At 41.2% G+C, this 13,426-nt stretch overlaps 1 protein-coding gene across 1 annotated transcript in view; it reads right to left on the bottom strand.

Annotated features, from left to right (window-relative positions):
* Nucleotides 1-13,426, bottom strand: part of hira (histone cell cycle regulator a) — a 47,975-nt gene that overhangs the window by 23,218 nt on the left and 11,331 nt on the right. The window contains exons 8-14 of the mRNA XM_084308981.1: nucleotides 11,027-11,194; nucleotides 9,984-10,097; nucleotides 4,638-4,708; nucleotides 4,402-4,507; nucleotides 3,472-3,687; nucleotides 1,311-1,396; nucleotides 84-278 (exon numbers count right to left, since the gene is read on the bottom strand). Coding sequence (XP_084165107.1) covers nucleotides 84-278; nucleotides 1,311-1,396; nucleotides 3,472-3,687; nucleotides 4,402-4,507; nucleotides 4,638-4,708; nucleotides 9,984-10,097; nucleotides 11,027-11,194 — 956 coding nt within the window. The remainder of the gene's footprint in view (nucleotides 1-83; nucleotides 279-1,310; nucleotides 1,397-3,471; nucleotides 3,688-4,401; nucleotides 4,508-4,637; nucleotides 4,709-9,983; nucleotides 10,098-11,026; nucleotides 11,195-13,426) is intronic.

The raw sequence follows: 13,426 nt of genomic DNA, 5'->3' as shown, positions 1-13,426 counted from the left end.
CAAAGATATTTCTGGGATGACGTTTAAAATCATCCAATGCTTTTTCCTTCGAGGAGGATGTGATTCTGATGTTGAGGCCTCACCCCTCCTTGTCGTCTGCAGACTTGGCAGCACCACCGGGGGGTGGGGAGGTGAGAAGGCCGTCGTGGGCCGGCCTCAGGCCCAGAGAGGTTGCCTGTCCCTGGCTAGAGTCGGAGCTGAGCTGGGGTGTCAGCTGGCTGGGCATGGAGGAGCCGGGGAGGATGGGAACACTGTTGAACAACGCTGGAGAGAAGTCACTAGAGAGAGAGAGAGATAGAGAGAGAGAGATAGAGAGAGAGAGAGAGAGAGAGAGAGAGAGAGAGAGAGAGAGAGAGAGAGAGAGAGAGAGAGAGAGAGAGAGAGAGAGAGAGAGAGAGAGAGAGAGAGAGAGAGAGAGAGAGAGAGAGAGAGAGAGAGAGAGAGAGAGAGAGAGAGAGAGAGAGAGAGAGAGAATTTTGATGAAACATCTCTAAGTTACAGTATACTTTATTAACCCTGGGGAAATGTGTTCTCTGCATTTAACTAGAGATGGGCATTGATTTTCAAATATTCAAATGGTCTTTAAATTATAAAAATTTATGATAAGTCGCTGTGTGGGAAAAAACCAGAGTACCTGGAGGAAATCCAGGCAAACACGGGGAGAACGTGTAAACTCCACACAGAAACTAAAATGTGAAATTTGGCAGAATGATGTAAGTAAAGTCTAGTTTTCTAACCCTGTGTCTAGCTGTGTGATGGTAAAGTAACATAGTCTAACCCTGTGTCTAGCTGTGTGATGGTAAAGTAATGTAGTCTAACCCTGTGTCTAGCTGTGCCATGGTAAAGTAATGTAGTCTAACCCTGTGTCTAGCTGTGCCATGGTAAAGTAATGTAGTCTAACCCTGTGTCTAGCTGTGCCATGGTAAAGTAATGTAGTCTAACCCTGTGTCTAGCTGTGCCATGGTAAAGTAATGTAGTCTAACCCTGTGTCTAGCTGTGCCATGGTAAAGTAATGTAGTCTAACCCTGTGTCTAGCTGTGCCATGGTAAAGTAATGTAGTCTAACCCTGTGTCTAGCTGTGCCATGGTAAAGTAATGTAGTCTACCCTGTGTCTAGCTGTGCCATGGTAAAGTAATGTAGTCTAACCCTGTGTCTAGCTGTGCCATGGTAAAGTAATGTAGTCTAACCCTGTGTCTAGCTGTGCCATGGTAAAGTAATGTAGTCTAACCCTGTGTCTAGCTGTGCCATGGTAAAGTAATGTAGTCTAACCCTGTGTCTAGCTGTGCCATGGTAAAGTAATGTAGTCTAACCCTGTATCTAGCTGTGCGATACACAGCGGTGTGATGCGTCTTCTGCCATCAGCGGTCCTTGTCTCCACCTGCTTCTTCAGAAGGTTCTGGAAACAAAAGAAAAGAAAATATGTTAGCTTATGGATTTAACATGGTTATCTTAGCTTATGGTTTTCTGTCCTACCTTCCTAATGTCTTCCAGTGACTATGTTTTTATAGTTACATAGTTGTCTGTCCTACCTTCCTAATGTCTTCCAGTGACCTTATGTTTTTATAGTTACATAGTTGTCTGTCCTACCTTCCTAATGTCTTCCAGTGACCTTATGTTTTTATAGTTACATAGTTGTCTGTTCTACCTTCCTAATGTCTTCCAGTGAATGTTTTTATAGTTACATAGTTGTCTGTCCTACCTTCCTAATGTCTTCCAGTGACCTTATGTTTTTATAGTTACATAGTTGTCTGTCCTACCTTCCTAATGTCTTCCAGTGACCTTATGTTTTATAGTTACATAGTTGTCAGTCCTACCTTCCTAATGTCTTCCAGTGACCTTATGTTTTTATAGTTACATAGTTGTCTGTCCTACCTTCCTAATGTCTTCCAGTGAATGTTTTTATAGTTACATAGTTGTCAGTCCTACCTTCCTAATGTCTTCCAGTGACCTTATGTTTTTATAGTTACATAGTTGTCTGTCCTACCTTCCTAATGTCTTCCAGTGACTATGTTTTTATAGTTACATAGTTGTCTGTCCTACCTTCCTAATGTCTTCCAGTGACCTTGTGTTTTTATAGTTACATAGTTGTCTGTCCTACCTTCCTAATGTCTTCCAGTGACCTTATGTTTTTATAGTTACATAGTTGTCTGTCCTACCTTCCTAATGTCTTCCAGTGACTATGTTTTTATAGTTACATAGTTGTCTGTCCTACCTTCCTAATGTCTTCCAGTGACCTTATGTTTTTATAGTTACATAGTTGTCGGTCCTACCTTCCTAATGTCTTCCAGTGACCTTATGTTTTTATAGTTACATAGTTGTCTGTCCTACCTTCCTAATGTCTTCCAGTGACCTTATGTTTTTATAGTTACATAGTTGTCGGTCCTACCTTCCTAATGTCTTCCAGTGACCTTATGTTTTTATAGTTACATAGTTGTCGGTCCTACCTTCCTAATGTCTTCCAGTGACCTTATGTTTTTATAGTTACATAGTTGTCTGTCCTACTTTCCTAATGTCTTCCAGTGACCTTATGTTTTTATAGTTACATAGTTGTCTGTCCTACCTTCCTAATGTCTTCCAGTGAATGTTTTTATAGTTACATAGTTGTCTGTCCTACCTTCCTAATGTCTTCCAGTGACCTTATGTTTTTATAGTTACATAGTTGTCTGTCCTACCTTCCTAATGTCTTCCAGTGACCTTATGTTTTTATAGTTACATAGTTGTCTGTCCTACCTTCCTAATGTCTTCCAGTGACCTTATGTTTTTATAGTTACATAGTTGTCTGTCCTACCTTCCTAATGTCTTCCAGTGACCTTATGTTTTTATAGTTACATAGTTGTCTGTCCTACCTTCCTAATGTCTTCCAGTGACCTTATGTTTTTATAGTTACATAGTTGTCGGTCCTACCTTCCTAATGTCTTCCAGTGACCTTATGTTTTTATAGTTACATAGTTGTCTGTCCTACCTTCCTAATGTCTTCCAGTGAATGTTTTATAGTTACATAGTTGTCTGTCCTACCTTCCTAATGTCTTCCAGTGACCTTGTGTTTTTATAGTTACATAGTTGTCTGTCCTACCTTCCTAATGTCTTCCAGTGACCTTGTGTTTTTATAGTTACATAGTTGTCAGTCCTACCTTCCTAATGTCTTCCAGTGACCTTATGTTTTTATAGTTACATAGTTGTCAGTCCTACCTTCCTAATGTCTTCCAGTGAATGTTTTTATAGTTACATAGTTGTCTGTCCTACCTTCCTAATGTCTTCCAGTGACCTTGTGTTTTTATAGTTACATAGTTGTCTGTCCTACCTTCCTAATGTCTTCCAGTGACCTTATGTTTTTATAGTTACATAGTTGTCTGTCCTACCTTCCTAATGTCTTCCAGTGACCTTGTTTTTATAGTTACATAGTTGTCTGTCCTACCTTCCTAATGTCTTCCAGTGACCTTGTTTTTATAGTTACATAGTTGTCTGTCCTACCTTCCTAATGTCTTCCAGTGACTCTCCGTTGACTACGTTGGTGAGTTTGGGTGCTGTGGCCTCGGGTCGACCCAGTCCAGGGTTGGGCTGAGCTGAGTTCTGTCTCTCCTGTTGGTACTGAAGCATCTCTGGGTTCTCTATGATGGTGGTGGACAGCTGGGCCTCTGTGCTGGTGATAGCCAGGCTTTTACCATAGATATTCTGATGAATGGTGTTCTGGAGAGAGTGAGAGAGAGAAAGAGAGAGAGGGTGAGGGAGATAGGGGGGAGAGAGGAAGGGAGGGAGAGAGAGAGAAGGGGGAGAGGGAGAGAGAGAGGGGGGAAGAAAGAGACGAGGTAAAAAAAAATGTATTAAAGTTGAGTTGAGTTAAAGGGAAACTAACCCTAAAATAGAACTGACGTTGGTTATTTCTATATACATACATATACAAATACAACTCAGTTTTGATTTGTGAATATCTGTGTTTCTGTCTGTTTGCCCTTAGAAACATGTGACTCATTTAACCTAGAACAAATATTTTGGGTCATTTTCAACAGTGAATATGATGGCGGCATCCGTTTCAAAATGCCACCAAGGGAAGTGCCTTTTTTCCAACACTGAAATGTCAAAAAAGCTTATTGATATATATATATATATATATATATATATATATATCAATAAGCTTTTTTATTTATCAATAAGCTTTTTTATTTTTTTTATATATATATTGCTCCTTGACAATGAGTATGAGGATATAACACTACTAGAAAATTTTAATAACTTCAGCTTTCTCAACTAAATTACTATTACTGAGCCACTGAATCCATTAATGTTACTTGTAGGCTTACATGTATCCTAGAGGGGAACAAAATAATAATAAAAACAAAAAAAAGGTGCAACCAACTGAGTCGTTGATAGCACTGGAGAAGTTAGTCGGGAGCAATGACTAACCTTCTCCTCCTCATTCAGGGGGTCTCCCAGTTCATCCAGTGAGAAGTCCAGATAGGCCACAGTCCCGTCCATAGAACAGACCAGTATACCCAGTCCATTTAGTGTCCTAACACATACAGTTAATAATATAATATTAATATACACATGGAAATATGCCAAGGCCATACAATGTTCTAATATATACAGACACAAAGACACACACACACATATTAAGGCTGTGTAGTACTGGTCCTCACCAGGAGATGTCCATGATGGATTTATCGAACAGGTCGTGTATCACCACCAGAGGGCGCTTAAGAGATGTTAACTGTAGAGACAGAAGGAGAGGGGAGGGAGAGATTGTTACAGATTACAAAACAATTAATCAACAATCAATTGCAGGATCTCTTTTCTCTCTCTCTCTCTCTCTCTCTCTCTCTCTCTCTCTCTCTCTCTCTCTCTCTCTCTCTCTCTCTCTCTCTCTCTCTCTCTCTCTCTCTCTCTCTCTCTTCTCTCTCTCTCTCTCTCTCTCTCTCTTCTCTCTCTCTCTCTCTCTCTCTCTCTCTCTCTCTCTCTCTCTCTCTCTCTCTCTCTCTCTCTCTCTCTCTCTCTCTCTCTCTCTCTCTCTCTCTCTCTCTCTCTCTCTCTCTCTCTCTCTCTCTCTCTCTCTCTCTCTCTCTCTCTCTCTCTCTCTCTCTCTCTCTCTAGATTATATACCATCAATTAGGAGTCAGACTAGACAGCATCATTTTAAAAGTTTGTACAAGAGTGAACAAAAATAAATATCAATAGTGTTTAGACCAATATATATGCCAAGAGTAAACTATTATGTTACATAGTGACGTAGTTATTAACGGAAGAAAAGGCTGGACTATAAATGAGGAATTTCAAGCAGTTCAGGAAGTTATTCCTGATGAAGAGAATAAATGGACTGCATTTATATATGGTAAATGGTGCATTTATATTATGGTAAATGGTGCATTTATATATGGTAAATGCCTGGACTGCATTTATACATGGTAAATGGTGCATTTATATATGGTAAATGGACTGCATATATATATATATATATATATATATATATATATGGTAAATTGACTACATTTATAAATGGACTACATTTATATATGGTAAATGGACTGCATTTATATAGTGCTTTTATCCAAAGCGCTTTACAATTTTGTTCCTCACATTCATTCACACACCGACGGCGACCATGCAAGGTGCCAACCTGCTCATCGGGAGCAGTTAGGGGTTAAGTGTCTTGCTTAACACATTGAGTGCCAGCCACGAGAAATCTCGTTATTTCATGCCATGCGTTGAGTGCCAACGACGAGAAATCTCGTTATTTAATCGTTATTTTTTTTATTAGCGATTTCCATTCATTTTTCATCAATCTAGACTCACGTTACCATTGGGGATCTATCTGAGCTCGAACAGGGAAAATACCGCCCCCTATCATCTCTCCGGATGGTATTGCACCCATTGGATTGGACTGAATGAAATGGATGGGAAAAAAAGAGTCCGGAATCCACATTTTACTTGTCAGGCATGTAACCGGAGACGATCCCATTCATTGCAGAGCCGCAGAACCGCGTGGAATATGTGTTTCCAGTACCCAGCGTTGGATCAATAAACGTGATCGATATTTGGAATGGCGATCAGGAATTGGAATAATCTTTTTGGAGAACATCTGATCTGAGGTAAGGAATCTATTTTACCAGTCTTGGGATAATCAGAGTTTTTTTTCACCTATATCTCAGCGTGTCCCATATGTGTGTATGTGTGTGTGTGTGCTGATCAGAAAATAAGATAATCGATTTTCAGCCCGCTTCTCTAGCGTGCATAAGTACACATATACTATCGATAATCTAGCGTTTATTTGAAAACGATTCATAAATAGGCCGAAAAATGACAACGTGTTTTGTGTATTCCAGTAATTTTTTTTCTGGAAGTTTCCAAAAACGAAAGTTTTTCAAAATGGTATAAAACGGAAATGTACCGATTAAAAAACAATCCGTTTCGACAATGTTGACTGCAAACCAGTCATTGATAAGCGACGGGCGTATTAGACACATAGCCATAATTTAAGATATAGTTTATGCGTTCGCAAATGTGCTCGCCCTCTCATTGACTACAGCACCGGCACTCAAGCTCTAAATCGTGCGCCCCCTGCTAGCACTCAAGGTGTTAAGGACGCTTCGACACACGGTCGGGAGGGGTCGCAATCGAATGGGGAACCTTCTGATTACCAGACGACCACTCTACCTCCTGAGCCACTGCTAATGTTTGAGATTTCAGCCGTGGAGATGGGCGAACTTGTCTTTTAAAAATATAGATAATGATGAGATATTTTACATAGTCACAAACAACACACTACCGATTATATTATGTCTTGCTCCGCGGACATAACAATGCACAGCAATGTACCCGATGCTTAACACATCCTGCGCCATTCGTGTTTCAAGTTCATGCTAATCCTGCCAATCCACGGCGTACAACGTTATTTTGATCATATTTCATTTTTTCACCATGGTATTCATATTTCCCTCATGGAGCCTGGTCTGATGCTGTGTGAGCCGGCACAACTCTGCAACGCTTCAATACTGCCCCCTGGTGGATGATCGGCGAGTTGCCAAACCGGAAATGGCCGGTAGGATCTCGGTGCGTCTCCTAAATGCGTCCGGCCACTCGCATATCGTCGCAGGACTCTAGCCACACACCGTGGATATGGATCGCTGCCATAACTCAACAATCGACATGACATGCAGTCTATTCTATTCATGATTTGGGCGTGTATTAGTATTATACAAACCGGAAATGGATCGACTCGATCCCCATCAAATAACTGGGATCTTTTTGCTCCAGTCTCATCGCCCAACGGTAAGAGGAGGCTGACGTTACTTTCAGCCTGTTTGTTTATTATTATCCATGCAAACTGCTCTGATCTATATATCACCCATACTACATAAAGCATTTAACGACGATCACGGAATTATAAACAACCCCCCCCCCCCTCCGTTCATCCACGCATGATCAGTCATAACGTTTAGGACCATGTTCAGTTGGAATTTTTTATATAGCGTGGATCGGCAACAAACGGCATTTGATAATCTATATATGCATTTATGCCTATATCTCACGTTCTAGGAATTACTGCAGAAAACAATAAAAACATATTTATATTCTAGACGGTATTTTCGTATGAATGTGTGAATGAAAAAGTAAACCGTTCCTACATCCTGAACAATAGATAATCGATGTTGAATGGGCCAAGTCAATTTAGCAATACAATTAAAAAAGTTATAGCCCTGCAAAGAAGGTGAACATCTCCATAGACTTACAGTACTGGCAGAGAATGGTATAAGATGCTGAAAGTGCGTGGCAGGGAATGTGTTAATGCGTATCGTCAGTCAAAACATTTGACAAGTTGTAATAATTACATTACCTCCACTGTCTGCAGCAGGTCTCTCCACTCATGGAATGCCATGTCCATAACAATAGTATATGAACGCTACACAAAGTGGGCGATATGTTGTTTGGAAATGCACAAACAAACCACTGTTTTTAATCTTTCAGATAAAGCTAAGCCAGTTTTCAACGCATCGACGTTTTTGCTGTGCGCTTCTCATGCACCACAGCTGACCAGTGTTTTCTTCCGGGAACAACTCACGCCTTGTGAGATTTCAGAATGAGATTTCAGTTTCAGTGGCAAAAATAAGCACTTTGTGATAAAAATTTAAAAAAATTATCAAGCACCCTCAAAAACCACTCGATGTCAGTTGAAACAGCAAGTACTCGGGTCACGCCGCCCGGGAGGAGCAAGAATCGAACCTGGAACGGATTAACAGATGACTCATCTACCTCCTGAGCCACTGTCGCCCCTAATATAATAGAATAACTCCCTTTAGCATTGAGTTTGGCTTAAAAAGTATTTAAAAAGAATTATAATTATTTCTGGGCTTTCTGTATTTTTTACCCATCCCAATTTTTGGTCGTTATGCCAATTCCCTTCCTGGTCGTTGTGCGCATTGCCCCACTGTCGGCCTGGGGAGGGTGTAGAACTACCACATGGCTCCTCCGATACATGTGGAGTCGCCAGCCACTTCTTTTCACCTGACAGCAAGGAGTTTCACTGGGGGAACGTAACGCGTGCAGAGGTTCACGCTATTTCCCCCAGATCCCCTCCCTGCTGAACAGGCCGACCAGTAGGAGTCGCAGTTTACAACGACCAGGACACATACCCCACTGGCTTCCCACCCGCTAACACTGCCAATTGTGTTAGTAGGGACGACTGACCAAGCCGGAGGTACTGCTGACAGCTGGATTCGATCCCAGAGTCTCTGCGTGGTAGGTGAATGCTTAGTCCACTGTGCTACCCAGCCGCACCATGACTTTGACTTTTGTAACTCTGCAGACCAGCGTTTCCGTTAGCTGGTAATTACCGGTATTTGACCGGCAAAATCTGTTGAAGTCCGACATATTTAATCTCTCCGGTCTTAATGTCCGGTGAAAATAATTCCCTGAGTCTAAGCACAATTTGATTATTTGAATTGTATTAAAATAGGCTAAAATTAAATAGCCTATGCGATGAACGAAACAATCATTACATTTGTTTCATCGTTGCTTCTAATAATGACAACGACGTTGTCAGCGAGAGCTTAGTGCTGGGTGTGCGAGTGCATGTGAAGCTGCAGAGCCGGAGCAGCAGCGGCACAGTGCAGTACTCCAATTCAGCCATTGGCAATTCAGCTGTTGGGTGGGGGGCGCTGCTGTGCGGTCCCCAGATAGAGCCAGAAAAGAGCCAATAACAGCTGAATCTGCTGCTCTGCATCGACATACTCTCGCAAATAAGTCGTTTGGAGGTGGAGAGAGAGTCGTCACGCAAACCCACGATAATGTTGCCGTCTCTCTCTGCCAAATTTCTCAGTTCTTCGCTTGATATAATTAATACAAATGTCCAATATAACGGAATTCGTTAGCTCATAAAAATGTGATTATAACAGACTGCTGTTTATTAATGTCGGGCGACTGCCCACAGACACCTATTTGATTTAAAGTCGGCAGCAGCACGGAGTCTCGGGACTTATTTTATTTGGAATATAATGACTTTATACGCAAAAGTAGCCTAGTTTTAAGTAAAAATATTATAAATCTACATGCCTTGATGATGTCATTCTTTTGTTTTGTTGTCATTCTTTTGCCTATCAATTGTTTTTAAGCTCAATAAACTCTGACCGGAATTTCTCTCATTTGACCGGTAGATTGAAATCTACCGGACACTGAGGCCGGCAACAATTTTTTCTAACGGAAACCCTGCTGCAGACGTTGTACATGCACCTCCAGCTCTATAACACACTAAAATGAGGCTATATAACACACTAAATGTAAGGGGAAAATATAAAAAAGCATAATATAGCCTCTTTAAGCGATAGTTGTTAGAGAGGGTAGGGCATCACTTCCCTCAACAAGATTTGTATTCCATCTGGTCCGGCAATCAAATCCACAAATTGTGACCTTCCAGTCACAAGCCCGCTTCAATAACCTTTAGGCTACTAGGGCCAAATTGTATTAGTAGAATATATATATATATACACTCTTACCCATACTGAGAGAGACCGGTCTTTGCTGCCTACAGCACAGCAGCAGTATGGACAGCTAGGTTTAGGAGAGCTTCCATTCTTCTGTTTCTTCTTAAAGATCTTTGGGTTGAATTTCTGCAGAGAGGGAGACAGATTAACAAGTGTTTTAGTCACAGTGGTACAGATTAACATGTGTTTTAGTCACAGTGGTACAGATTAACATGTGTTTTAGTCACAGTGGTACAGATTAAGATGTGTTTTAGTCACAGTGGTACAGATTAACAAGTGTTTTAGTCACAGTGGTACAGATTAACAAGTGTTTTAGTCACAGTGGTACAGATTAAGATGTGTTTTAGTCACAGTGGTACAGATTAACAAGTGTTTTAGTCACAGTGGTACAGATTAACAAGTGTTTTATAGTCACAGTGGTACAGATTAAGATGTGTTTTAGTCACAGTGGTACAGATTAACAAGTGTTTTAGTCACAGTGGTACAGATGAACAAGTGTTTTAGTCACAGTGGTACAGATTAACAAGTGTTTTAGTCACAGTGGTACAGATGAACAAGTGTTTTAGTCACAGTGGTACAGATTAACAAGTGTTTTAGTCACAGTGGTACAGATGAACAAGTGTTTTAGTCACAGTGGTACAGATGAACAAGTGTTTTAGTCACAGTGGTACAGATGAACAAGTGTTTTAGTCACAGTGGTACAGATTAACAAGTGTTAATAATCACAGTGGTACAGATTGTGTTCGTAGGGACATGTGACCACGCCGGAAATACTGCTGCCGAGAACGGGTGGTGGCAGGCGAGTGCTTAGACCTCTACACTAACCTAACGCCCTAAAATGGCTTTATTCCATCATGCTCTTCTCAGTTCTGAAACAGAAAAGGTACCTATATACTCAGAACATTCCCCCGGGTTCTCTCAGTGTCATCTCTAGCATCTCTCCAAATGCATCGTCTATGGAGCAGCTTGAGACTTGATGACGTCACAAGTTTGAGGTTGGGTTTTTTGGATTTGGGAGAGAGTCGAAATTGGGGCGTGGTTCCCACTGTACTCACCACCACGGTGACAGCCTTACGGTGGCCCACAAAATCCATGTTGGTCTTCCACCCGTCCCGCTCCACGATCTGAGCTGTGGGACCAGAGTTGTTCATGGCGTGAGCCGACACCAGGTACTGACCGTCGGGAGACCAGGAGAGACGCAGGACGTGGGTGGTGCCTCCACACTGAGGAGCAGAGAGAGAAGGAGATTGTAAGACACACAGAAAGAAGAGACGCAGGACGTGGGTGGTGCCTCCACACCGAGAAGCAGAGAGAGAGAGAAGAGTGTAAGATGTGTTTTGTGTGTTGCTTGTGTGTGTGTGTGTGCATGCACATTCCACTTAGTTCTCCAGCCAGTTTAACCTAGAATCGCTTATCACACAAACTAGTGTGGGTGAATAACTAATTGAAACTTAATAGCTATTATAAGCTTGCAAGTGCAAATGCATCATTATTTTAATACATTTACCTACCCTCTGTGGAAATAATAGTTTTGTGTGAGACCAGTGAAAGTGAGGTGCTGTTCTTCGTCTCCAATAGTCCAGGACCATTTTAGCCTACAATTGCTAATCTTACAAACTATTTTAATGAAATATTAAATCCTATATATATATATCCTAATATATGTATATATAATGTGTATATAATTTCAATCTATAAAAAATGTATCTATAATAAGCCAATTATCCATAAATGAGGCCTCCTTACCCACCTTTTAAACAGCCCTCATTGTATTCATTGAGGCACCAGAGAATGAACAGAAGTGTATTTACACTAGGGCTGTCCCCGACTAAGGATTTCGATAGTAGACTATGATTGAAAAAAAGTATAATTTGTATTTATTTTTTATCATTCCATTTGGGCTGTGGGGGTGCTTAATGTCTGAAGGAGTCGACGGAAGGCTTCTTGTCCTCTGCAATTGGTCCACTGATGGATACATCTTGATATTTGTCTAGTCTAGTGTGTTCATTAGATGGGTGAAATCCTCTTTCAGTGCCTCTGTGCCTGTTTTCTTAGGCCATGGTTACACTGGGGTAAAACAGCAACATTGTATTTTCGAATGATTACGTTTGCATGTCCAAGTTAAAAAGAAACGCTGTTGGCAACGCTGAAAGGGTGTTTTCGTTTTGGAAACTCGCCGACAATGGTGCCATGTAATTTGCGCGAGCCGGATACGGAGCCGTTCTTGCCCAACGCACATGCACAGTAGTAAACACCAACGCCAAATTCTCCCCTGGCTGGACCTATACAGGATATCAGCTGCGTCCTCCTCAGATTGCCTGTAGCTGCGGCTAAACTAAGCTCATGTGTTGTCAAGTTATTGTTATAAGAAACCCAGTACTCCAAACTACAACAGTCTGCATTCCCTTAACAATTGTTTGTATTGAGCCGTATTGTATTGTACCCATTCTGCAATCTGTTAAATAACGTTTACATCCATTCACTCTGCTAGCATTAACACTTTGATTGCCCAACCCGAGTTTTCTCGGGTTTACCCCCCGCGGGTTGAATCCCCACTCACGAGAATTCTCGTATTTTCGCGTATTTTTTTTTTATTTATTAGCGATCTGAAATCATATTTCATCAACCGAGTCTACCGTTGGAAATTCAGCCACTCCAGGCGCTCAGATGTGAAAAAAGCGCCCCCTATCGTCTCCCAGATGGTAATTCACCCTTTTGGATTGAACTCAATGAAAATGAACGAGAAAAAAAATCCCTGACTCCACATTTTACTTCTCACTCACGCAGCCGGGGTCAATCAGCTCCACTAGTGAGCCTCAGAGCAGCGGGGATTATGTGTTTTTACAGTATACACAGTGAATCAATAAAAGGATAGATTTTTTCGAATGGCGATCAGGAATTGGAATAATCCATTTGGATACCATCTGATCTCAGGTAAGGAATCTATGTTACCAGTCTTAGGATAATCAGACTCGTTTTCACTGAGATATAAGCTTTTATGTGATTATGTGATATGGCTGATTGACTGTGCGAGCGGCCAGAGCGTGCGTGCGTGCACATGTACTATCGCTAATCTAGCGTTTATTTGAGGGCGATTCATAAATAGGCCGAAAAATGACAACGTTCTAGAATATTCCAGTAAAGGGCGATTATCATGGAATGTCTTCATTTTTCCATGGAAACGAGTGCTTTTCAAAATGCTAGAAAACGGAAATGAAGCGATAAAAAAACAATCTGCTACGACAATGTTGACTGGAAAATGAGTCTTTGATAAGCGACGGGCAGATTGGACACATAGCCATAATTTAAAACATAGATTAGGCGATATTAACGTTAACATTGAAGTGGTGCTGGGCATTCAAGGAGGTAAAAAGGAATTAAGCTTGGGCAGTGAAAGTGTTAACGTTACTACGCTGCTAGTCACAATGCTATACTGTTATAATGGCATATCCCAA

The sequence above is a fragment of the Notolepis coatsorum genome, assembly GCF_963971535.1.
Source record: "Notolepis coatsorum genome assembly, chromosome: 2".
Classification (NCBI taxonomy): domain Eukaryota; kingdom Metazoa; phylum Chordata; class Actinopteri; order Aulopiformes; family Paralepididae; genus Notolepis; species Notolepis coatsorum.
The sequence above is the reverse complement of the archived record's forward strand: the minus strand, read 5'-3'. Positions and strand labels throughout refer to the sequence as shown.